General features: G+C 42.9%; 2 protein-coding genes across 7 annotated transcripts in view; one reads left to right on the top strand and one right to left on the bottom strand.

The window, feature by feature from the left end:
* The first annotated feature begins 303 nt into the window (after nucleotides 1-303).
* LOC105676698 (elongation factor 1-alpha) lies at nucleotides 304-6679 on the top strand. Of its 5 annotated transcripts, none has more exons than XM_012374777.2 (4): nucleotides 304-558; nucleotides 2905-3750; nucleotides 3974-4467; nucleotides 5603-6679. In XM_012374777.2, exons 2-4 carry the CDS (start codon nucleotides 2928-2930, stop codon nucleotides 5669-5671), a joined length of 1386 nt encoding a protein of 461 aa, XP_012230200.1. In that variant the 5' UTR covers nucleotides 304-558; nucleotides 2905-2927; the 3' UTR covers nucleotides 5672-6679. The 5 variants fall into 5 exon arrangements, with proteins under 5 accessions (XP_012230200.1, XP_012230203.1, XP_012230202.1 ...); XM_012374780.2 differs by lacking the exon at nucleotides 304-558 and adding an exon at nucleotides 655-798; XM_012374779.2 differs by lacking the exon at nucleotides 304-558 and adding an exon at nucleotides 805-1035.
* Nucleotides 6680-6884: 205 nt separating this feature from the next.
* The window catches only part of LOC105676699 (transcription factor cwo), a 31140-nt gene continuing 12844 nt past the window's right edge, over nucleotides 6885-25180 (bottom strand). Inside the window, exons 2-5 of one of the 2 annotated variants that reach the window (XM_012374782.2) lie at nucleotides 23310-23439; nucleotides 9833-10016; nucleotides 9377-9613; nucleotides 6885-9148 (exon numbers count right to left, since the gene is read on the bottom strand). In XM_012374782.2, coding sequence (XP_012230205.2) covers nucleotides 8535-9148; nucleotides 9377-9613; nucleotides 9833-10016; nucleotides 23310-23439 — 1165 coding nt within the window. In that variant the 3' untranslated portion in view covers nucleotides 6885-8534. Of the gene's footprint in view, nucleotides 9149-9376; nucleotides 9614-9832; nucleotides 10017-12337; nucleotides 13701-23309; nucleotides 23440-25180 lie in introns of those variants that run through there. The other variant, XM_012374783.2, reaches the window with a different exon arrangement.

Raw genomic sequence — 25180 nt, 5'->3', positions numbered from 1 at the left:
GAAATGCAATTTCAGCGCTAGACGTTCGAACAAAACACGCAAGCGGGAGATCAATAAAAATGGGCAATAACGCGCAAGATGCATCGCCGACAGCTCTGTCGTGCAATTACGTCCGATAAACGAGTTTTCTTTCGCGAAATTGGACACGCGAAAAAACATGTTTTTGGGAAACAGCCGAAGTTGCGACGCGAGCGTGCGCATCGAAGCGGAATGCACCGCGAGCGGCGACATCGTGGACATCGTGGACTTCGGCCACGGCGGAGTCGTTCTTTTGTCTTCGCCGAGGAGGAAAATAGACGCTCGCCGGTCGGCCGGGGACCAATCAGGAAGGGTCGCGATGCAAGCGCAAGCGCTGCAACACGCTCAGATGGCACCGTGGTCGTTTGTTCACCCCCGGTAGGGCTTTCTCTCTTCTTCCTTCTCACCGTCATCCTCCCTCTTCCTCTCACCCTCGCTCTCTCGCTCTTTCTCGCTCAGCGAGCTTGCGCGCGCCATAAGACGGGAGGCACGTTCGCGGTGATTTTCCGAGCAGAGTGTCATCAACATCGAAATCCTTGGGTGAGTAAATCATCGTAAACAATAACGGCAATCGTTTCCGCAAGTCGGAGAGCGTTTCCGCCGCAAAAGATAGCCGTAGCTTCGATCGGTCCTCCGTGCAAGCTCGAGCCGGCTCGCTCGCGCGCGCCAGCCAGCGAGTATCGATTCGAGCCGGCGCGCCGCTCCTCGGGCGAATCCGCCCTCGACTCGTCGCTCATAAGCTCGCATCCGCAAGCGTCTCGAGCCGGGTTTCTCCCGCAGGTAAAAGGTTTCTCCAAGTGGCGCAATCGGTAGCCGTAACGGTGGTGACAAGAGAGCCGGCCATTGCGCGAACCGTTCCTCACGCTCGATTAAGCGCCGGCGATAGCCGTGATAAACGTAGTGCGCGGAGCTTTCGCATCGGGTTCGTAACGCATCCTGGGCACGTAACTTCCCTGGCGAGTTTGGTGCAGGTCGGGGTGCGTCGTTGCGATCGATCGATCGAGCAGCAGTCGATCGGTAAGTGGTACCAACTCGCCGATGGTAGCTCGCCTCTCTCGTTGCGCTATGTGTCGTAATCGCATCGCAGTTCGCGTTGCATCGGTCTCGCGACGAGCCTCTCTCTCTCGGCACATCTTTCCCTGAAACTCCCGAAGGTGTTCGGGGCATAAATTTTTCTCCGACCGCATTCACGATTCGCACGAGCGAGGAGGAATAGTGGAACACTCGAGGGGGTGATTTGGACGGGATTCCCGTAGTGACAACGCAAAGATGCGAATGATCGCCGCTGAGAAATGGCCGCCTTCGTGGGGCTGTGACTATTATTAGAAAAGGCAGACCGGTACGCGTTACGGATGGACTTGTGAGTTGCAACGCGTTGTGCAGAAAGCGAGCGAGATGAGAAAATGCAATTAATTATTGGATATTGATTCTCTAAGTGAATTTCGAGAGCACTCATACCGACGTCGGCTAATTCGATTTTCTCTCGTTAGGCATACTAGGCATTTTCGCAACGATGGGTTGTAATGTAAAATACAATACGCTGAAACAAGTACTTAAATAAAATATTTCACTGAATTAAAGTCGTTACGTTTCAATTGTACGGAAGGAAAATTTAATTTAATTAAAATCGAATTAGGACTGACACAAATTTCTGTCTAATCTACTTTCTATGTTATGGGGTTAATATCGATTATGTTCTTAATATAAAGTTTAATCCATAACTTGTATTTTTGACGAAAAAACTAGATCTTTTAGAATTTGTACGCGATTCCGAACGTATTTTTTTTTTAAATCAAATTATTTCTTCAAGAAGTTATTAAATAATTATTTATTTGTGATTTATTTTTTAAATTCTCTGAGAAATAATCGATCAAACGACAAAACCAAATAAAAATAACACGATAAATATGTTAACAGATATTAATCGGACATTCGTTCGTTCATTAATTTAATTCTTCGTATATCCGTCATTCGAAAGGAACGCTTTTAAAACCATCTACGTATTCTACACGATCCAAATTGCTAGGACAGAATCGTACACCCTTTATTGATCTATAAGACGGACTCGCAGGATTACCTGGGCCGCGCGATACGGACCGATATGAGTTTCATTGAAACGCAACCGCGCTTTCCTAATTAAACTCCCAGTCGGCGCAGTCGAGCCGCGAAATTGCGCTTGCACATTTTTCTAATAATTTGCAATCGCCTTGACGGCGATCCGGAGAATTAACCGCGCACACTCGATCCGATACTATTCATATTTATACACGTACGCTGGGAAAGAGAGAGACGGAGAGAGTTCACGAGCCCTGCGTAGGTCTCTCCTTGAAACGAATCAATACCCTTTGTGGCTTGTAAAAGGTCCTCGGTTCTCGCACGTCAATATTTATCGCCCCTTTAATGTCCGATCAACGGGCCGCGCGTAAAATTGCCCCGATGCCGTACGAAAGGTACACGGATTAAGAAATTATTTAATTTATCGTTCAATTACAGAACTATTAATTATAAAATTGCTACGAATCACTCTTCTTCGTGCGCTGGATATTCATATTTAAATTTCACATGTCAGCAGATAACCGATGAAGAACAGCTGTTGTTGTTTACCATCTATTTACATATATATGGCTCGCTTATAGGTCTAGCATCGTCTATACAGCAAAACTGTGTGCGTGGAGGCTCGGCACTGGCTTGAGACAATTTTTTCCCTCGCGTCTATAATATACAAGCAATTTGAGATAGTAGAAACCAGTCTATAGATAGGCACGCTATAGCCCTACAGCGGAAAACATCGCTTTTAATATTAGATTCGCGTTCGCTGCGGCCGTCGAATCAAAATTAATACCTCCCCTTCGCTCAACGTTGCTCATCTTCGATCTTTGATTTCAGGAGGTAGCTAGAGCCTCGACATCATGGGCAAGGAGAAGATCCACATAAACATCGTGGTGATCGGCCACGTGGACTCCGGCAAGTCCACGACGACCGGCCACCTGATCTACAAATGCGGCGGCATCGACAAGCGGACGATCGAGAAGTTCGAGAAGGAGGCGCAGGAGATGGGCAAGGGCTCGTTCAAGTACGCCTGGGTGCTGGACAAGCTTAAGGCGGAGCGCGAGCGCGGCATCACCATCGACATCGCCCTGTGGAAGTTCGAGACGGCCAAGTACTACGTGACCATCATCGACGCGCCGGGCCACCGCGACTTCATCAAAAACATGATCACCGGCACCAGCCAGGCGGACTGCGCCGTATTGATCGTCGCCGCGGGTATCGGCGAGTTCGAGGCCGGGATCTCGAAGAACGGGCAGACCCGCGAGCACGCGCTGCTCGCGTTCACGCTGGGCGTGAAGCAGCTGATCGTCGGCGTCAACAAGATGGACATGACCGATCCGCCGTACTCGGAGACCCGCTTCGAGGAGATCAAGAAGGAGGTGTCGTCGTACATCAAGAAGATCGGCTACAACACCGCCTCGGTCGCCTTCGTGCCGATCTCCGGCTGGCACGGCGACAACATGCTCGAACCGTCCCCGAAGACGCCCTGGTACAAAGGCTGGAAGGTGGAGCGCAAGGACGGCAATGCCGACGGCAAGACGCTCATCGAGGCGCTCGACGCCATCCTGCCGCCCTCCAGGCCCACCGACAAGGCCCTGCGACTGCCGCTCCAGGATGTCTACAAGATCGGCGGGATCGGAACGGTGCCTGTCGGTCGTGTGGAGACTGGTATCCTGAAACCAGGTAATTATGTGCTTCGATAGAATTGAATCTTAGTGTTTTGTGACAATTCTGATCTTTAAAATTTCTTAGATGGCAGAAGTTAATTACATTCGACAGCGTTAAAACGAAACACTTATGATATCAACTTATTCGAAATTAGTTCCAACTGCAAAAGGATAATGTAGTAATCTTGGATCTTCATTCGAGAAAGATGTCAGATCTTGAGTAAATTTCTAATTTCAAGGTATGTTGGTGACCTTTGCGCCGGCCGCCCTCACCACTGAGGTGAAATCCGTCGAGATGCATCACGAGGCGCTGACGGAGGCCCTGCCCGGCGACAACGTCGGCTTCAACGTGAAAAACATCTCCGTGAAGGAGCTGAGGCGCGGTTACGTGGCCGGCGATTCGAAAAATCAACCGCCGCGCGGAGCCGCCGACTTCACCGCCCAGGTGATCGTGCTGAATCACCCGGGACAGATCAGCAACGGCTACACACCGGTGCTCGATTGCCACACCGCTCACATCGCCTGCAAATTCGCCGAAATCAAAGAGAAGTGCGACCGTCGTACCGGCAAGACCACCGAGGAAAATCCGAAGAGCATCAAAAGCGGCGATGCCGCCATCGTAATGCTGCAGCCGACCAAGCCGATGTGCGTCGAGGCCTTCCAGGAGTTTCCGCCTCTCGGCCGCTTCGCGGTCCGCGATATGCGTCAGACTGTCGCCGTGGGTGTTATCAAGGTACGAGGAGTTGAAAAATTCAAGATAATGTTAAAATTATCCAACGTACCATTTATTAAGGATACACGAATCTTTTGTCTGAAAGATGGCAGAAAATATTTTGACAAAAAGTATTGCATCATTTATAAGATATTGAAAAAAATTATCTTAAAATTACCCTGATAGCCATCTGTCTGTATTGTTGCTGCCACGTTGCCGAAAACAAAGGGCATTAATTTTCAGCAAATTTAGAACAAGGTGTGTGTCATTTGCCTCTGGTATGATATCACATGAATTCAGCATGTGTTGCTGTCAATGGTTTATCGCTGTACGTAAAGAGCAAAATGACAGCAAGTTGCCAACAACACATGCCGAGTCATAAATTTTAGCAAAAATTCAACAGCGTGTCGAAAACGGTTAAATATATTTTTTGCACCCTTACTCTTTTTAAACATATAAAATAATAAGTAAATAAATCCTTCTTTTTGTTATCACCAGAAAGAAGAATTTACTTATTTATTATTTTACATATCTATTATATATATATACCTTGCCGCAAATATCTATAGGTAGAAACCGAAGCTGTATTAATTTGCCACAAGTATCGTCGATGTATCGCCTATTTATTTATTAAATTGCACGCACTCGCGAAAACACACATACACAAAGATAGGTTATTTTCGACATTTTATATTGGTTACAAGACACAATTAACATATTTAAACAGTTTTTAACAAATTAATATATTTAAATAGTTTTTAACAAATATACGACAAAAGCACAGACATCATTATCTTTTTCTATCACCGTCATGTTGCTCTTATGTTGTCGAAAATGAATGACAAAGCAAAATGTTTTCCATGAATAGAAGTCATTTTGTTGGCAACAAAATGAGCAACAGTTGCTCTCCGTTTGCTATGAATCTGCTGACACGAAATGTTTCAAATCTGCCCTCGTGTTGTTGAATACGTATGACTGTACATTACGTTTTTAGCAAATATACAGCAACTAGTCGAAAACTCATGCATTAAGTTGCACGATTTTGCAAAACATGCTTGGCTATCAGGGTTAACAGATACTTTAGCCTAATTGCCATCTCTGAAGCTTTTCCATCGATTTCCAAGCGAAAAGTAATCCTCCCAATGTCTCTCCGCAGAGCGTCACCTTCAAAGACACCCAGGGCAAGGTAACAAAGGCCGCGGAGAAAGCCCAGAAGAAAAAGTAACCATCAAGCTTCCTCGGAAGCTCGCAGTCCGCCGGCTGGTGCCCTGCGGCAGCAGGTGTCGCCGCGCAGCAGGGACCCGCCGTGAGGACGCCGCAGCACGCCGCCGCGGCGGCGGCTGCCCCGCTCGTCTCATACTCGTCGGCTAATACCAAAAGTCATAAGATGTTGTGCTTACCCCCGTTACATTACCCGGTAGTGTTGAACCCGCGCATCTATCCGAACCTGCACATTCAGTTCACCCACGCCCCGCGCACGCCTCACATATGCTAGGAGGAAGCGTTGTCCCGCGTTCCACCGCGTTTATCATTATTACTCGATATTGACGATATGTGTCCGATGTTACCAGGTACTCAGTTCCCTTGGACTCTGTGTAGTTAGGTTTTTCAATTGATACAACACCGAGCAGCAGCAGCAACAACAACAAACAAACAAAACAACGGGGCGTCGCGAAGACAGCCACGCTTTGGGGTTCTTCTCGCTCGTGAGAGGCAGAGCGAGGCAGCGGCCGCATTGCCCTCCCCCCGTCGGGGCACTTCCCGCCGTGGGACGCGCAATGAATAATTTAATTACGCCGTGAGCAACCGGCGACGTCAAGGCGAGCGCCGCTGGCTCGCGTCCCAGCAAGACTTTTTCCTCGATCGATTCTTTTCGAAGAGTTCGTTAAGGCTGATTTGTTCCGAGACTTGGTTGCCTCGCGCTGTATGATTAGTTTTATTATACTTATAAGATACTTATCTGTAGTTAGGGATCATTAGACTATGCTCCCCTCCCTCTGTCGTCAGCGAGTCGCCGGCTATCTCCCCTCACGAGAGAGGGAAAACGATCATCTTCTTGGGGGGAGGACGAGACGTCCGTCGCGAGTCGCCCACGTTCTCGGCGCTCTCTCTTTCTCTCTCTTTCCCTCTCTCTCTCTCTCTCTCTCCCGCTGACCATAGACGCGTTCTATGATATTGTTTTGGCCCTTAGTCAGTATTACGTTGATGTAATAAAAAAAAATCTTTAATTGCATCCAGGTCTCCTCATTTTCTCCCCCCAAATTGCGCAAATTCCGCGGCAGGCGAAAAGTAATCGTCGAAACTGTCGCATCGAGGGATCGCGCACGGCGGCGAACGAAATAATCGGGGAGACAAGTTTTTTTTTTTTTTTTTTTTTTTTTCTATGGTAAATATAATTTATTCCGCATAAATTCTTTTGTTAAAGTTATAACTAGACATTTGTATGTACAAATATATATTTAATGCAATGATCTTACAAGAATTTTTAGTATAATGCAGGTCTTGGTCAGTCTTTAATTGCTGAAGCCCGGTTTTTGGCGGGGCGTCAAGCAGACTCAATCCTCTCGTGATCGAACATGACATAGGATTATTCGCGGAAAGAAAAAGAAATAAAACACTTTCTTCGTACATACGGGAAATCACAAAAAAAAGTAGAATGGAATTTATGAATCGATATACGTAGGCATTTTAACGTTAACCATTACTTTACATCTCGAATACGAAAAATCATCGTCAATCCGTCGGGATCTCGAAACAAGATCGCTGCACGAGTCGATTCTATCGGGTTACACAATAACATTTGTCTATTGTCATGCGTTTGTTGCGCTAACAGAAATAAATCCTACATCGTTATATAATGAGTAGATTCGTTTCCAGATCCCTGCTCGTGTCGCGAGACAACGTGCTTTTTTTTCTTTCATTGATCGAATACTCAATGCACAACTGACGAATGTTCGATATCCGTAATGAGCACTCGTGCAATTCTCATACTGGATTTCTTCGTTCGTGAGAACGTAAGAATTGACGCGCGAATTGACAGATGGAAAGTGAGCGTCGAGGAAGGAGAACGGATGGAGCGAAGAGGGGAACGAGACGAAATGACTGTCGGCAAAGAGGAAGAAGGTAAACGGTGAATTATACAGATTAACAACGAAGAAAGACACGCCGAAGCCAGAACGACTTGGAGCTTCCTATTCTTAATACTCTCTCTCTCTCTATGTATATATATACGTATATATATATATACAACCCTTAACACTCTTTCTCTCTCGAACCTCATAAATGCTAAAACAACCCACAGCCTCAGTAAATGTACAAACATTCTCGATTTCGACATTCCTCCATGCACATACGCTATAAAAGCGACCCATACACGATGCAATATTTATTTTAAAATATCGACGAGAGAGAGAATAATGCCAGAGATCTATGGTTTCACACCAAGTGGCGAGAGCGAGATAGCAGAGTTTCTAAATACCTTTTTTTGAAACGTTTAAAAAAACTTGCGACTAAAGAATTCTTGTAGCGATGCTTAATTTGCTAACGTGTAACAAATCAGAAAGACGATTCAACGACACATTTTAAAAATGTTCATGGAGAAGACCCTGAAGGAAATCGGTTCTCAATATGCTGAGATATTCTTCATGCTCATAAATAAATTACGGATTAAGGATTAAAAGCGTGGATCGGATACATCCAGATCTAAGGAATCTTACACACTTATCTTAGTATAGATTACCTTAGCATATTACTGAGCGTTTTTTTTTTTCTTTTCTCTAATTCCCAAAATTTAATCTAACGAGATTTAACAATGGTACTAATTGTAAGTATGCCAATAAATTGTACCGCGTATAGGCCACTTCACTCCATTCACCGCGTACTGCGATTAATAAAATAGAGAAATCACGATTACAGTTTGCGATTTTCGCGGCTATCACAAACGATCTCATTATCGCTTCCGATTCCATCACAATGTCTGACAGTGTTACTTAAAAAGTTTTGTCGAGTTCTTATAATTACTCTCGCATCAGGGCGGTTGACTCGTCAAGAATCAATAACCGGAGACCTAATTCGTTCACGCCTGCCGCTTATGTCTGATGCTGATGCGTGGGGCTGTGCTGCTGCGTCCACGCGGGCGGCGTCGAATGTTTAAAGTTAACTGATATCGTGACCGGATGAAGTACGGTGTCGGGCCCGATATCCGGAATGAAGCTCAGATGCGGCCTGATCAGGGACGCCTCGACTGTCAGCGGCACGTAGAAGGAGCCGGCGTCGTGCAGGGCGAAGATTGGTACCCCGTGGGACGAGGAGGACGGCGGCTTGTCCGTGCCAGCGCCGTTCGATATCGGCGGCGAGCACGACTTCACCCTCTCGGCTGAGAACCTTTGCTTGATTGAGCTCTTGAACTTGTAATTGGTCGGCCGGTCTCGGCAGGAGACAGTCCCGGTCCCGGGCGGCGTGCTGTGCGAGTGGGTGCTGTGGTTGCTGTCGTCACTCACGATTGTTGGCGGCGGCACGATCGCCGGCCGTAACAGCGGGCGTTCCGGGTCGCCAAACGAGCTCACGCCCGAGCTCGAACCGTGGTCCGAGTGACCGCCGTTCGGCTGGCATATCGTCGAAATGCTTGTGTGCGCGTAACCGGCGCCGTTCATCGCGCCGTTCGTCGCTGGCAGCTCGGGATGCGGAAAGCCTAATCGGTCGCCTGAAGCAAATTCAAGCGATTAGCAATCTAGAACGTATTGCAAATTACAAAAAGAAATCAACAACTAAATTATATCAAATTCTAAATTTGGGCGCTGTCTCGAGTATTACTCGGGCTTTTGAAAATCGTTGTAATTTGCGGTGAAAGAAACAGTTGATTACGTCAAACTTCGGGAAGCAATTCGAATAATGAAACTCGAAATTCTTTTGACGGTCGAATAATACGTACTCGTGGCCAAGATTTTGTCACAATGCTGCTGTAAATGATTGATAAGCTGCACGCAGAGAGCGTCCCTCGCGAAAAAACCTTCGACTTCCACGAGGAAGTGCATAGTCTCGCTTAAGCATTCCTGAAACCCCAGCCTGTAATGCTCCGCCGCGGTGGAGGCGGCAGCCGAGTGGGACACACTGTCCACGCTGTCCTCGGGATGCGTGTGCACTGGCGTCACGGGCGAGTGCTTAGTGTCTAAACACAAAACACATTTTGTCACATTGATGCTAGATTGTAGAAAAGCATCGATAAAAATATACATATTTCGAGTCTGTCGCCAGCGAATAATTGTATGCTCTACGCGTTGCTTAAAAAACGACAAATTGATTTGTCCGAAAACACGTTATGTTTCATTGAACATTCTCGAAATGATTTTGTCCGGGAGAATCGTAATTGAATAATCGAGTAACTCACCTTGTCGAAGACCTTGAAGATGCTTCATGTGACGAATGGCCATCTCGATGATCTCCGTTTTTTCCACTCTACCTCGACCCTTCTTTAAATATTCCGCCGGTATAAGTCTGCTGAGGTCAGCCAAGCAGTTATTCATACGATCTCTTCTACGCTTCTCGATGATTCTGTGCGACATCGGATCTTGCTGCAACAAAAATAAACACAATCCAATTACTTTGACATTTTCAAACAGCTTGTACGATCGTGCAAGTAGTGATCTAAATTACTTCGCGCTAATCGGAAGAAACGGAAGTTAGCGTATTGCCGGCTTCTTTCGTTCCTTTGGCGCGCGGCTTACATGCGTATTTACATACGCGATTAGAAAAACATTCGTGCGGCTGCGTGCGTGAACACGCGTCCTACATTAAACATACTCGCAAATTTGATGTATCGACGACTGGTCGATTACTGTGCGATTACTTGTCGACCTTGGAATCGCGATTAATCGCGATGTAGGACGAAACTGACCGATGAGGTCAGTGAGCCCAATGTCCCAATGTCATATGACTCTCTCACTCTTGTGAAGCGTAGTGGCGTAGTGGCGAAAATAGCCAGCCAAATGATAGCTAATAATAGCTTACGCATGCCACACGCGCGCAAAAAACGTGCCGCGTTCATAAATAAAGCGCGCCGGATTTTTAATATTACTGTAGCTCTGCAGAAAATTGACGTAGCGACACGCGACAAAAAGGAATCTCCTCTGTTTCGCGTTCCGCAGACGTTTCTGCGCAGTGCGCTCTTATCATGACACATGTATAGTTGTGTACAATATAAAACGATGAATTATAAAAGAGCCTGATCTGAAAATGAATATAATATTCATTCGGAAAATATTTATATTTAGCTTGCTTTAAATAAGTCAAAGTAAGGTCTAAATATATTCTATAAACTTGAAAGAAATACAATTCCCATAAAAAAGAAACCTTTTTTATCTAACTTTTTAATTTATTGACAGACTACAGTAGTAACAGTAAGGAGAGGTCAGACAAGTAATGATAAGCTCATTGCGCGCCTTAATCGCGCTAATTAACCGAGAGATATTTAAGATATCGACCTTCGGGAACAGATTAATTTTTACGACAGATTAATATTGCAATCACAGTTGCTGCGCTTGAAAAATAAAGTGCAACCTCGCCTCGACCGATCTTCATCCGTACGCATTTTAAAATCAACGAGTCGTCGCAAATGAGGAGGATCGTAATTACGCTATCGTGTGCGAATTAAAGCGCGTTATCGTTTTTAAAGGTCACGTCTCGATCCGCTGCTGGAGCGTAATTATCTGTACGTGCCGTATATCACGATCCGAAGGCACGTATGACGGTGAGGTTAGGTAACCGCTTAATTCGGCGGAACGTCCATCTATCGTACGAATATGCGGAAAGACAATCTGGAGCGCTCAATCGCGAAGTAACGTGATGTAATAAAAGAAATTTCGCTCGTCGCGTTCGACGATCGACAAAATTGCGCGATATGCACAAACGTTTTATAGAAATAATTTAATCGGGAATTCGTTAAATGAATTAGAAAGTAAAACCATATAATAAATATTTTTACGGTGGATACTTTGTCAACAGTAATTACGATACTAAATTTAAAAAAATAAACAGAAACTCCAAATAAAATAAAATTCTTTTTACAATTTTACGACATTCAAGCAAAATTCCTATATTTATGCCATTTATTTTCAAAACAGTATAATTAAAATCTGTTTTTACAGCTGCTTACATTTTTTGCATATTTTACATAAGTTTATTTTACTTGATGCATCACTTTCGAAACAAAGTTTCGAACTCTTCTATACGGATTCTGCTAGATTCATAAAACTTTTTATCGGAAAATGTTTGACTTGCCTCGCAACTATGCGTGTAAAATAGCAAATAGACAAAAGTCGACGTCACAACGATGCCTCAAGTTTTGTGTTAATTTACAAACGCGTAGCATTCACATTGTAATCCTCGTTCCTGGCACATAGCCAATGTGACGTTATCCGTGAAATTCATTCATGCGAAATTACACAAGCGGCACATACATCGGAAATGGAAGTAAAATAAATAACATGAAAATTGTAAATTAAAATAAAAAGACAAAATAATAGTAATAACTTTCAAATGATAATTCTGTACAAAACAACCAATGTTTCAATCAATTTAAAAGGAATTTTGTGTGGACAAAAGTTATTTCATTAAATCATTTTTTTGCATCAATTAGTTATCAATAAAAAAATTATTCGGGTGTTGTATATTTAATAGACGTCAATGTACACCTTGCGTGTTTTTGCGTCATTTTCTGAGAGAGCAACTGTACGGCTTGAATACAGAACAAGCTAAATCGAGAAAATCGATCCTGAATTAAGCGAAAAAACTCACAGATAAGTTTTGACAGCATTCCAGAGCAATTTTCCGATAAATTGCCGGAAAACTTTACAGAGCGAATACGTGGATTTCGAAGAGACGGAAATATATTTACCTCTTTATTCAAACAACGCCTCTTTCTTGGTGGCGGTGAATGCACTGATGCATCGACGTGGCTATTCGTCGGGTAGTACTGCATATTCAGAATATTATCCATACTGTGTGTGACCATTTTGCCTTGAATGGCAGAACACGAAGGAGGAAAGAGAGAGAGAGAGATAATCTTTCGTCGAATTTTCTTGCACAAAGGTTTCAGAGCGAACGAAAATATTCCACTCGCTCAAAGATCGATTGTACTCCAAGCTGGTTTCTCTTTCAGACAATATCTTTGCACAGATTTCGCGCGTGATGTGTCATTTAAAAATAAAGTTTGTCGTTGATCGATATTACAGCTTTTGTATCGGTTAAAAAATTCACTTTTAAAAACAATCTTCCCACGAGGAGAACTCGACTCCGAATTGACTCCTTCTTGATTAGTCAACACAAACACCTCGCACCTTATCGACTAATCGTGCACTTTTAGAATTTGCAGCAACAGCTGTTCCACATGCAATTCAGCAAATTGATTTTGCAATAATATTCAAATTTGCGTTTCACAGCTTGTATGCTTTATCAATTCCATGTTAAGAGCGTATTTGAGTATCGCACTTAAATTTATATCCACGTACTATTCCGCGTATATTTTTTATTTGTCTTATTTTTATCAAAAAGATATATTTTTATGCTTCTCCGAATTGTTACGATTAGAAAAATTGTTGAAAATCCGGAGCGAAGTAGCGTGTCGAAAGGGTGCAGAGTTAGCGAATCAACGTCCACTTAACGCCCGAAGACGAGCCTGTTGCTCTCGTTATCGAACAAACCGTGCGGCGTGCTGTGCGTGCTTGCGAACGGCAGGCACTGCGACGACTACGAGCAACGAGCGGTGACGCTCGCGTTTCTTCAGCGATCCGCGGGTCGGAGGGAGAGGGGGGGAGGGGACTGCGCGACGAGGAGGCATCACGTGTCGAAAACGGGATGCATTACGCCCAACACGTGAGACAACACGCGTCTCCGCCTCGCCCCACCGTGCGCCGAGCCCGTGGCCAGGGGTCTCCCGTCTGGCTGTTTCTGGCTGCGACTACTGCGACTTCCATCGCGCGCGCACAAGCGATATAATCGCCCGTATCTGATCGCGCCGTTTGACCCCCCCCGAGTTTTCGCCCGATTCCACCGTCACCGCGTTTCTCGCACAAAGCCGTATCTCCCGGTCAATCGTGCTCGACGCACTGGCGCTTACGAATGTCCGCGAATAATTCACGAATTATTTGCGAACGTCGCGCGGAATTTGTCCAGGATTTCAAATTCGCTTGACAGCGCGGTTTTATGTGACAGCGCGTGCCGTATGAAAGTGTCGCGCTTAATTGCGAATCTTTTTTGAAATAAATTAAATCGCAGGTTTTCTCTGATAAAATCGATCTTTTTGTTTTTCGGAAACGCATTAACAAATTCAACCAAACATCGCGTTTAAGAGATTTAACCTTGTTTTTATTATTAATGAATTATAATTTATCTTGTCCAAAATTATAGTGCTTTACAAAGGCCACTATTACTTGCGAAAAATGTTTTTCATCTTCAGTCTTAATTAACTCTGTAATTAGAATTTCTTGCTGAAAGAAACATCATTTTATAGTTTACGACATATCGTATACAACATTCCAGTTAAAAATTATCACGCTAAGGTCAACGAGATAAGCGTATATAACCGGTTAAGGATTTTTGTTCAACGAACAAATATGTTATTTCATTGCGACACCAGTTTGTTTTTGCCATAATGTGACGTAATTTCTTTCGCTCCTTCCGCGAAATAAACGAATTTTTATTCCATCTCACATACGAAGACACACAAACCGGTTTAGCAAAACATCCCACGAATCTTTCTTGCTAATCTTTGTTGACCAGAAATTATTATCGACATTTCGGTTACAAAGTCTGGTTGGATATGAAAATAGATACAACACTTGCAATTGTGGTTTAATAATAAATTAATATAATGTGAATTGTGTTTCCAATTTCTGTATCTTAGATTGCTCAATATCTCTACAATATTGTCAGCGCTTATTGTTGACTCTCTCTACTTAATCAATATCTAGAAAAAATAATAAGCGATAAACTTAATAAATTATACGTTTAATAAATTAATAAATAAATAAATTATACGTGCAAAGAAGTTACATATTCATAAACAATATTACCGATCTGATAAAAATAAAATCACTTTCGATCAATTTGAATGTAACGTTGATTATACATCAAGCATTTCAATTAACGAAATGTAATTTATACGCGTATAAATTTTAAATGCGTAATTTAATGAATTTTGATTCAGCAATGCCGTCAACTATCTCGAAATCTCTTATCGTCAGCGAATCATAATTTATGCAAGCGCCCGCGAAGCTAAAATACAAGTCTGCATATAGAATGTTTGAAGTGCGTCATAAATAGCGAGCAGTTATTTCGAAGTGCACATTGACCGGCGGCCGCTTGAGAGAGCAGCGGGATAGAAAAGAAGTCAATAGAAGAAGAAATCCGACAATGATGGGGGAAAAAATGCGGCGCGAGAACCGCTTTAACGGGGTCGAGTTATCGGTGAACCGGATATAACCGGACCGCAGTGATCTCTGCGCTCTCTGCATAAAAGCTCGCGTTATGATACGCGAGTTTATCGGTAAACTGTGCTGACCGCGGTGGTCCAGTGTTTTTCGAACGATAACCGGGCATCACCGGATCCCTGCATCTTGGCGACGACAACAACCGCAGCTCTTTATCATCGATAAAGTTGTCTCGCGAATCCACTTTTGTTTTGGATCGATCGACATAACCGACGCGAGGGGAAGCTCGCTAAAAAGTGTCAATACTCCAGAATCTCCGAATATAAATTTGAAAAAAAAAAACTGGCAAGTTTTTTTTCAATCATTTGGAAGAATATTACTGAAATTTTTGTGGAGAAGACCAAGTCATCTTCCTTCGAAAGTATAAATTGTAAAAGAGTTCACGTATGCTTATTTTTAACAAAGTAATAGCGCAAATGCGCATAAGCAATGTACTGTGCTACACGCAACGAGGAAAGTCGAGCCCGCTTATGCAAATCGGCATATGGTATTGCCATGACATCTATATTTAGATACAAAAATAAATTACTCATCGGAGCTATGTAGATCGGCAACACGTGGAATTGGCAAAAAACACGAGTTCTCCGAGCAAACTCTACAACGCGCTCGGTAATGCTGACATTTTGTGATTACTTAAAATTATTTATAAATTATTCCGCGTTTGTGTGAGAAATGCGCGCAAAATTGTAGTCATCGTGAATAATTTATGTTTCGCTCGGCATCGCGAAGGTGCTTCTCGTTGCTCCGGCCGTCAGAAATTCCTGCTCGCATCCGTGCAACTCGCGAACGCGACCTTGCAAGCAGCCGACGTTAAATGGTATCTCAATAAATTAAGATTCATTCGAGCATAAGCCAGTGTCGAAACCTCAGCGATCAAAAGTATTAGGAGCCTTGAGTGGCCGCGAGGTGTACTTTGTTAGCTCGCACTCACGTTACGTAAAGTAGACAGAATAACAAGTTTTTATTAACAAACGCGCGTCTATTACGCCGTCCTGGAAAACGTGGGGAAACCGCGTAGCGGATTGCATTTGCATCATATTTGTAATTTAATTAACAGTCCGAATGTTAGACGCAATGTTTTCATCGTTTCTCAATTCAGTTTTTATTTTAACCGATTCGTTAAGAATGAATTTCTCACTTCAACGTTGTTTATCGCGGCAGAAATCTCGAGTTTAACGCAGTATCGATAACAAACGGGAAGGAACGATGACACATCGGACTCGAGCTTCTCTCCACGTTTGTGCCAATAATAAGTAACTTGTTCATGCAAGTTCAGCGAAGGAGATATTAGGGAGAGGAAATATGCGAGCGCGCTGATCGCGGATGAAGCGTCGGCGGATAAACACGTCCTGTTTTCACCAAACGGTGACGCATTCGAAAACACACTATTTTCGTTGCGGCGTCGCGTGTCCGAGTCGAATCACACTCTCGTGCGAGCAAATATAGACGATCCACGTGCAAATTGATCGATCCATCCAAATATATCAATATTTAAAATGTGTATAGGATATTCGAAGGCGGACTGCAAGTTACTCGACGAAAAATAATCTTCGTCTCAATGCCGAAGCGCTAACGTACATTTTTTTATACGACTCGGCACACAAGCGAGCGCGCGTTATTTACTTTTTTTTAATTACTTAATGTATATTATATATCTGAGAATATTTTCTATAAAACACCTCATCTTCTCGAGATATGAACTGTCAAAGTATGCAACTTTCGTGACGGTAATCGATCGATAGTTCAAAGCCACATCGAAAGGAGACAACAATAAAAATCTTCCATACCTTTTTTAAGATAAGATCTGAGAATATTTTCTACAAAACACCTAATCTTCTCAAGATATAAACTGTCAAAGTATGCAACTTTTGTAATGATAATCGCTCGATAGTTCAAAGTACGCCACATCGAAAGAATGAAAATCTTCCATACCCTTTTTAAGATAAGATAAGATTGCGTAGAGTCTTATATATAAATAATAATTATAATATATATCTCACAATTTGCAATCTCAATTTTAATAAGATTTCATGATAAATTAATTTTTCATCAGTAAAATTACTGAGAAACTAATGATTTCCAAGTTAAAACCAATTAAAAAAAAAAATTGTTTGCAAACTAAATTCTCGAGATAAAAATAAACGGTGGAATCGTATTCTTAAGTTCCATTACATGTCAACATAATTTTAAGACTTAATTAATTGAAAAATATATATAAAAAATTGGAAGATTGTAATATTAGCTTTCGACTGATCAGAAAATCTGCCATTACAATTAAGATCGCAATAATATTTTATGTGCATATGTAATAACTGACACACGGCTTATCGGCGCGCTTCCGCGCGCGCACGCGCTTCGTTTTTGTAAATAAAGGAAAATTATTTTTACAAAAATTATACCGGAACGGAAACCGATAAGCCACGTGTCAACGGTATCCTTGTCGTTTTTGATTTACGATAAAAATGGTTGTTTATATTATTTAAATACGCTGGTCGACATGCAAATCGCATTAACGTGACACTTGACAAGTATTATTTGGGCACACGAGTCGGCTATAATTGAAATCGTGCGGGAACAAAATTGTGCACACCTCTTTTCCACACGTATTGTTCACGTGATGTTTTCACGTTGAACTTTAAACAACGTAGGAAACGTAAGAGACTCCTCGCGCTTCATTCTTTGCTGTGACAAGAAAATATTTTTGTTGGCAGCAATGAAAATTAATCATTAATAATTATTTTTAATTAGTTAATTTAATTATAATTAATGAATGAATTGATTAATGGAACCAGTTGATAATTCATTAAGTAAATATAATTAAATTTATTCAAAAAAATGGATCGCTGCACGATATACGTGCACTTTATCTTGATACAATTAATCAATAATTCAAGTAAATGTAATTTTCAATGTCTTCAATTATTAACTTGAAAAGATGCCTCGGAGTTATTAATTGTCTCTTTTAATTTTAGCGCGTAACTGAACAATCGAAGCATCAATGCTGATCAATATATAGCACACGCTATACTTGTTTACGCGTAGACATTCAACGACTTATCACGTCGGTTCATAATATAATTATAACCCCTGATCGGCTACCGAGAGAGCTCCGTTATCGACGCCATTAATGGTCATCGCGCGAAGTCCACTGTACGATATTCCGCAGCAAATACGCGAACGATTCCGCTCTGCTTCGTGGAAAGCTCAGAATAATCACGAAACGTCTACGTCAAAACCTCATGACGCCACAGCTCTCTTTAATGAGCGCCACACACGGCACGTGACGTAAGATCGGAGCGTGAATCGCGATCTCAAATCGTTCTGCCGATTAGTCACCGCGCAATTAAATCAACGCGCGCGTGCAAAAACACAATCGGATAAATATTTATAAGCGGACACGCGGCGGCGGGTTTGCCTATCCGAAGCCGCATTCAGCGGCGAGGATCAATTTAAGCCTAATCTTTCATCGAAATTACGAATTACTCGGACTTTGTCCGGAAAACCGTCTCCACTTTCGTACGGTTGTATCACTTGACACATTATTTTAATAAGTAAAATCCCCGTTTGCGAAATTAATGCAACCGATTGACGCGGAGTTCAGTATATCACTAGTCAGATGGAGTCACCGGCGAGACATAAGTAGACACAGATAATTACGGTCTGACTAATGCAATACGCAGATTTATCTGGACTTTATCTATCTATTCGATAAGCGATATGAAATTCATTCTCAAATACATCTTTTAAAGATCGCTTCTATACGATTTTAATTATTTCTAAAATTACTCATAACACATTTTTATTTTACAATATATACATATTTTTAAAAATATTAAAGAATCTCAAATGTCAGACCGAAGGCTTCCGATGACTGAATATATAGATGGTGATAGTTAATTAATTCCACTGGCTAAAAACGGCTGATTAGTTAGACATGAGTCCCTGCGGACGAAAGTCAAACAGCGCGTAACACGTGCAAAAGCGGAGAGAGAGAGAGAGAGAGAGAGAGAGAAAGACGGAGAGGGAGAAAGAGAGAAAAATGTCGCGCGCGATAAATGCGTATCGCAGCACGCGTTGAGTCACGCGGTAATTCCGTTCTCCCGATACTCGATGGCACGTGAAACGCAAACTCGGCCTTTATGAGAAAATGACCGTATTACAAGCCGTTACGAAAGTCGAAAAGCGCACGAGAATTTCTTTGCGCGACGACAGACTTGTATCGTGGAAAAAAATTTCTCGCGAAATCAATGAACATTGGTAGTGAAATTTTCACCCGCGAACAATGCGATCGATTGCGTCACACTTATTTGTTCATTATTCCGCAAAGTACTTTTCCGTTCGCCGTCGCACGCGGCTTCTGCCAAAAATGCAACTCCGAAATCTATAAATAATACAAGTGTATACCTAATTTTGTCCTCTTGTGTGCCAAGCCGCTTCGTAACATTTATCTGCTATCTTCGGTGTGTTATTACAAGCTTATCGCCAGCAATTACGTGAGATTGAAACTCGTAAAGTGGCGGGCAAAAAATTTATCGCCAAATTAGAAAACACTTCATCATTTTCATTTATTATTAAAAAAACGCGATATTCTTGCCTAATCCGCGCACGCGAGGATCATCTCTTCGCAGGATTGCTCTTGCCAACGAATCTCTCGATATAGCTCAAAATTAAATGTGGCCCGCGACAAATTTAACTTTGTAGATCTAACTGTTGCGGCAAACGTGTACACACGTACTCTAATTCTGGCACGTTTGCCATTTGGATCAACGACTCCGCGTTTTCAGCATTCGCTGCGACGCCTCCGGCTGCTGCCATTAAAACTACGACTGTATTATAATAATTTGTTTTTATTGAAACAACTTCGTTGTCAATAAAATATAAATTTAATGTTCAACACAACAGCTCATAATAATAATTTGTACTAATTTTTTTTTTTTATCGCAGTTTCTTACATCTGTTATATTTTCCACGACAAAATGTTTGACACACCTTCGTGAATTTGGAAAATAAAATTTCGGAATTCGGGATGACGGCAGCAACGTGCTAAATAAGATACGCCCTTGCATGTGACGCCGTTGCAAGCATTATTTGGGTCGCGTGCAATCGTCGTCGCGGCTCGATCGTTTTCCACGAGTAGCTTTCTGGTCACGTCACTCGTTTCCATGAGCGTCGTCGCCGCGTGGTGCCGACTTAGCGATATTTTATGGAAAGAAACGAGGGCGGAAAACCCGCGTATAAAGACTTCAGGCAAATGAAACCGACAAAAGGAGCAAAAAAAAAAAAAACAGTCGCTTTATCCTCGCCAGAAAGAGCGCAAAAGCATGTTCTTTTTAATAAATTCAAAATACGTTACTTCAAAAAATAAGGGACGCTTGAATTTTTATAAAAATGCAGACGACTCTAATTTTTTATTAAACATCTCGGCAATTGGAACAAATTATAAATCAATATTTTATTAAAACGGTGGCCGTTTGAAATTAAATGCAGAAAAAGTTCGCGTCTACGAGAGAGAGCTTCGCTTTACTTGTCCACAAATTTTCCGAACTCAGTACCGAATATTTATCGTCAAGAAAGGATATATATTCCTCTACGCTTTCCCGAATACACATACACACATCAGCGTGAGTCCGCGGCGCGTCCCTGGACGCTATCAGCCAGAGACCGCCTTTCGAAACTCATCGCCGTGCGAAGTGGCGCGAGCTGAGCGATGGTTCCAGAAAGCGGCGAGGAGAAGCGCGTGACTCGAATTATCTTGTCTGCCACGTGCGGCCGATCGCTGGAAAAAGATCGAGAGAAACGGCGAGACCTCAGGTAGAACGGCCGAACGCCACTTCTTATCAGGCTATCGACACTAGGGCGCACGTTTTTTATACATCCAAACGCCCTTAGCGTGAAACGCACGATAATAACGCAAGCGTTTTTACAGATGATTTATACGAGAAAAATCGCACGAAAGAAAGAAAACATTTGCGGAATCAGCTTCTTCAAAATATTTTCCCACTTCTGACGAATTTCTTCACGCTGTTACCGAACAAGTGCAATCGCGCACGAGCCTTGATTTACAGCCGTGACCGAGAAACGCGCCGGTTAATACGCGCGGATGAATCGTCCGGCGAGGGGAATTCGCTTTGGTGCTGCAACAATCACGTTTTCGAGTGCGTGCCGTACGCGTGCCGCGTGAAAGCCGCCGACCTCTTCTCTTTCGTCACGTAAAAAGAAAAAAAAAAAAAATACTTAAGGCCGCAAATTAACGTAGGGACGTACATTCGATATCCTCTGACGCGGACGACAGCAGGACATTAGTCATCGCGAATCGTACGCTGCTTTATATAATTTTGCCGACACAATCCGGATTAGACGCGCTTGACTAGCAGCCAGCCATTAACCTTTTGCGACTTTACTTACGCGTGCAATTTTACGTGTGAAAAACGAGCGACGGGGAGAAATTGACGGGGCTTGCGCAATCCTCGAGGATTCGTCGAGGGTGTTGCGCAATAAAAGATTTCCTGCCCGTCTTTCTTCGATAATGCGGTTACACGCGGCGTCATCTTGACGATCGCGGGAATTCTTTCGCGTTTCGCAGTTTTATTCGCGCCAGCACTCGCTGCGAAAATCAATAACGTCCGCGCAAGTGAAATGAGTCGCCTCGAAATTCTCGCCGTGATTTCTCAAAACGAAAAAGCGACACTCTGAAAATTGATGGAAATTTTCAGAAAATTCCGCGCGAAATAATTAAGCGCGAATGAAATTATCATCCGTAGAGGAGTTTTATTGGCGGAACGCTCTCTGCTTTCTCCCAACTGAATTGCACGTGAATTGAGAAAGAGAGACGGATGTTCCTTTCTATTCCAGACCCGTGTAATCGTCGTGGCATCTCGAGAGGACATCTAGTCACGCTTCCGAACTATTTTCTGAACGTCTCCTCAGTAAAAGCGGCGATTGCAACACGAAAAAAAAAAAAAGAGAAATTTTACCGAACAGATTCCCAACCGGATAAAACCTCGGGGAATCGCGCGGCTGCGAAAAAGTATCTCGCGACGATTGTTCAACATTCTTCTTTTCCAACAGCAAGAACTTATCGCTATGTTTTGCAAGTCAAAAGACTTTTCTTACGTAGTACGCATATCCGCAACAGCCCGCAAATAGTCTCCGAAAGACGATTAAAAAGTTAAATTTATACCAAGTTTACGCGCACCGCGCGCATAATGTGCCGGCCGTTATTGCTCGAAGCCTTGCGACGGAAATGACATTCAGCGCTACTGTTTTATACAGATATATTAGAAACGTATGCCGTAAGTAGAAATATAACGCGTCAGAGCTATTATTCTCAACCTCGCTTATCACCGATATAAAAAGCGCGGCCTATAAATACGACGTTGATAATGCAACGCGACAGGTTCTCAGCGGTAAAATGTACATTACATTATTTTATCAATGTGACATGTATTATCGAGAAATCTCCCTCTACCGTTTACGTGTAATTAGACGCAGCGAAAATTCAATTTCTTTTCATTTTCGAACGTCGCGGATTAAGTACATCGATAGCACCCGATAAGAATTTGGCACACTCGATATCCCCGATGTCCGATTTCGTGCGATCGACTGTGTCTCAATCGTCGTTTTCGGAACGTGACGTGATTACCACGACACGTCGTTGCGTCATCGCTGATTCGACAACACGGAAAACCTTTCTCCACGGCGCGATGGCCTAAATACCCCGCGATTTCTTGCGTATTCCGATTTCGGAGCCGTTTCCGGCCGTCATAAAAAGCGACGTGATAAACGCTCCGTCGCGAAGAAATAAATTTTCAATCATTTTCGCGAGCATGTCGACAGAAAGGTGAGTCGAAACCGAAAACTTCCGATTAAAGCGAAAACATAATTCGACGATTCAAAAATAAATTGCGTTCTCGAAAATAAATTGTTCAAAATTGAAAAAAGTAATAAGTAAAGATGACGAAGATAAACGTTTTTAGACCGAAGTATAAATTTTTAAAGGCGAAACGATATTCTTAATTTATACAAGTTTCGTATTTTTTTTTTTTAAACAACTTAAACACTAGACTTTCATTTTCTTGGCCAATTAAATCAAGCTAATAAATAAATTATAATTAACATTTTTTACTCAACATCTGTTGTCGACGCTTTCGACCAAACTTGCGTATATTCGTGCGTGATTTTCTCCAAACGGAGATATTTGTGCTCTTTCATTTAACTAAGCGTTATGAAACGCGGTAAAGAAAGCCGACAGATATCCGTCGTACGACGGACACAAAGAAATGAAACACGATGACACCCGGCTTGCTTAATATTCCACCAACTGAATCAGGAATGCTTATTATAAAACTCTGATCGTGTAGAAATAAGTTCATGACTCACCCTGGAGACCTTTTTCTTCGTGTAAACTTCGTCATCCTCGGAAGCCGTGGCGAAGTTCAGATTGCCCTCGCAATATCCAGCTCCTATGCCCATCCTGTATATTTCGTCCTTGCATGATCTACCATCCAGACTGAAAGAAGAGCAAAATATATATGATTTCATTTCAATTAATTATTCACATATTGATTCAGGCGTGCGACATGAGTCATCGACTAGAAACTTCATCCTTTTTTTACATCAAAATTGTATGCAAAAAGATGATGATATGTAATTTGTATATAATACGTGTATAATTTCTAAATTTAATTTTAAACAGAAGGAAAACCTTTTCCATTTCTATCGCGATTCCATGTTAATTGCAAAGAGGAATGTCAAACTCTTTCGCCTTTGCTTTATACTCGCAAAGAAAAAACGTCGTCTCGTAGAAGAAATTTCAGATACGCCGATGAAATGCGCATTGTGACGCCATCGAGAAGCTAAATGCATCTGCTTCGCGTAAAGCTTACGTAACGGCGCGACACGAATGTTTCAGTCAATAACCCTGTACATGTCCCTTGCCCCGTTATAGATTTTTCGCTGTAAATAGAGTGAGCGGGAAAAGCGCGGCGCATTATTGATAAGCCCGGTAATGTCGTTGCTTATGAAACTTGCAAGCGACACCGTTTCCCGTTTGTCGTCGTGCGCCACAAACGGCTCGCCGAGGGATAAGTCCGCGTTTCACGTGAATTTTTAACGGGACGGCTTCCGCCGTTTTTCATGCGACACAGATACGTTGTAATTTTGCAGGCGGAAGGTCGTCGGCATCGGTAATCCGTTAATAGGACAATCAGACGTCAGGCCTCATTCGACGCTGATACTTAATACATAAGAAGATAAAGTCGAGCAATCGCGATCGAGCACGGTGCTAAAATAGAAATTCCTCCTTCCGACGTGAGTTAAATTTTTAATTAACGAAGACTCGCGTCACCGATTACTTCAGAGAGCAAAAACTACGTCATCGCCTTTCTTCGATTAAGTCGATCTAATGCAATTTTTGCCAAGTGACAAATATTCCGAAAAATAAATTCTATTTTTGCAAGAAACGTATTTCGATTGCAGATCGGAAATTGTGTTCTGTAATATACTTTGCGTTGAAAAATTGATCTGAGAAGCAATTTGCAATGACATAAATTTTCTTCTTGTCGACTTTACTACTTTGAATCGCTGCGATTTCTCACAAACGATTACTCTCGCGATATTTCCCAATGATTTTATAACACGACGGGATCGCTGTTATGTTTACCGAACGCATTCGCTCGTACGAAAGTTCAAGGATGAAACTGTCGATATTCAGTACCTCGCGACACAAGAATGTCCTCCGATATAACGAACAAGGTCGGATTTTTTTGCAAAACTTCAACGGTTTACGGAAGGAAACAAAAAATTCTCGGAGAAAAAAGATTGAAAAACGAAGACGCAACGCGATTAAAAATTCAAACAACTCCGCTAACGCGGATATAGACGTGTCGAGCGACAAAATCCAGACAGCGAACGAACACGGCGGAAAAGATAAAAGCCGCAGAAAAAGGAGCGAAGAAACGTGAGCTATAGTTTCATGTGGTGCCACGTGAATCGCACGAACGCCGTTGACCGCGCCGGGAGTAGCTTTTTCTCGCACGCTTCTTACGACGACGGCGGAGCGCTTACTTACGACGGGCGGATTATAGTCGAGCGGGCGTCTCGTGTACCTGCACGTGGTTGACATTTTGCAACATGTGACCGGGGCTCCGCGTCACCCCTTCGCGATCGCATCTCCGTCTTTTATACACGCGCTGCTGCTTCCTCAGCCGGACACCTGTGCACACCTACACAGAGCCACCTGCGCGTATCTG

The sequence above is a fragment of the Linepithema humile genome, chromosome 3, assembly GCF_040581485.1.
Source record: "Linepithema humile isolate Giens D197 chromosome 3, Lhum_UNIL_v1.0, whole genome shotgun sequence".
In the NCBI taxonomy this organism is placed as follows: domain Eukaryota; kingdom Metazoa; phylum Arthropoda; class Insecta; order Hymenoptera; family Formicidae; genus Linepithema; species Linepithema humile.
Note: the sequence above shows the minus strand (reverse complement) of the source record. Positions and strands in the feature narration are given on the sequence as shown.

What these genes read in the sequence shown, in the direction of transcription:
- LOC105676698 (XM_012374777.2), top strand. Translation starts at nt 2,928, where the DNA reads ATGGGCAAGGAGAAGATCCACATAAACATCGTGGTGATCGGCCACGTG. An exon ending in GACTGGTATCCTGAAACCAG is followed by an intron (nt 3,751 to 3,973) that starts GTAATTATGTGC and finishes TCTAATTTCAAG; the next exon opens with GTATGTTGGTGACCTTTGCG. An exon ending in TCGCCGTGGGTGTTATCAAG is followed by an intron (nt 4,468 to 5,602) that starts GTACGAGGAGTT and finishes GTCTCTCCGCAG; the next exon opens with AGCGTCACCTTCAAAGACAC.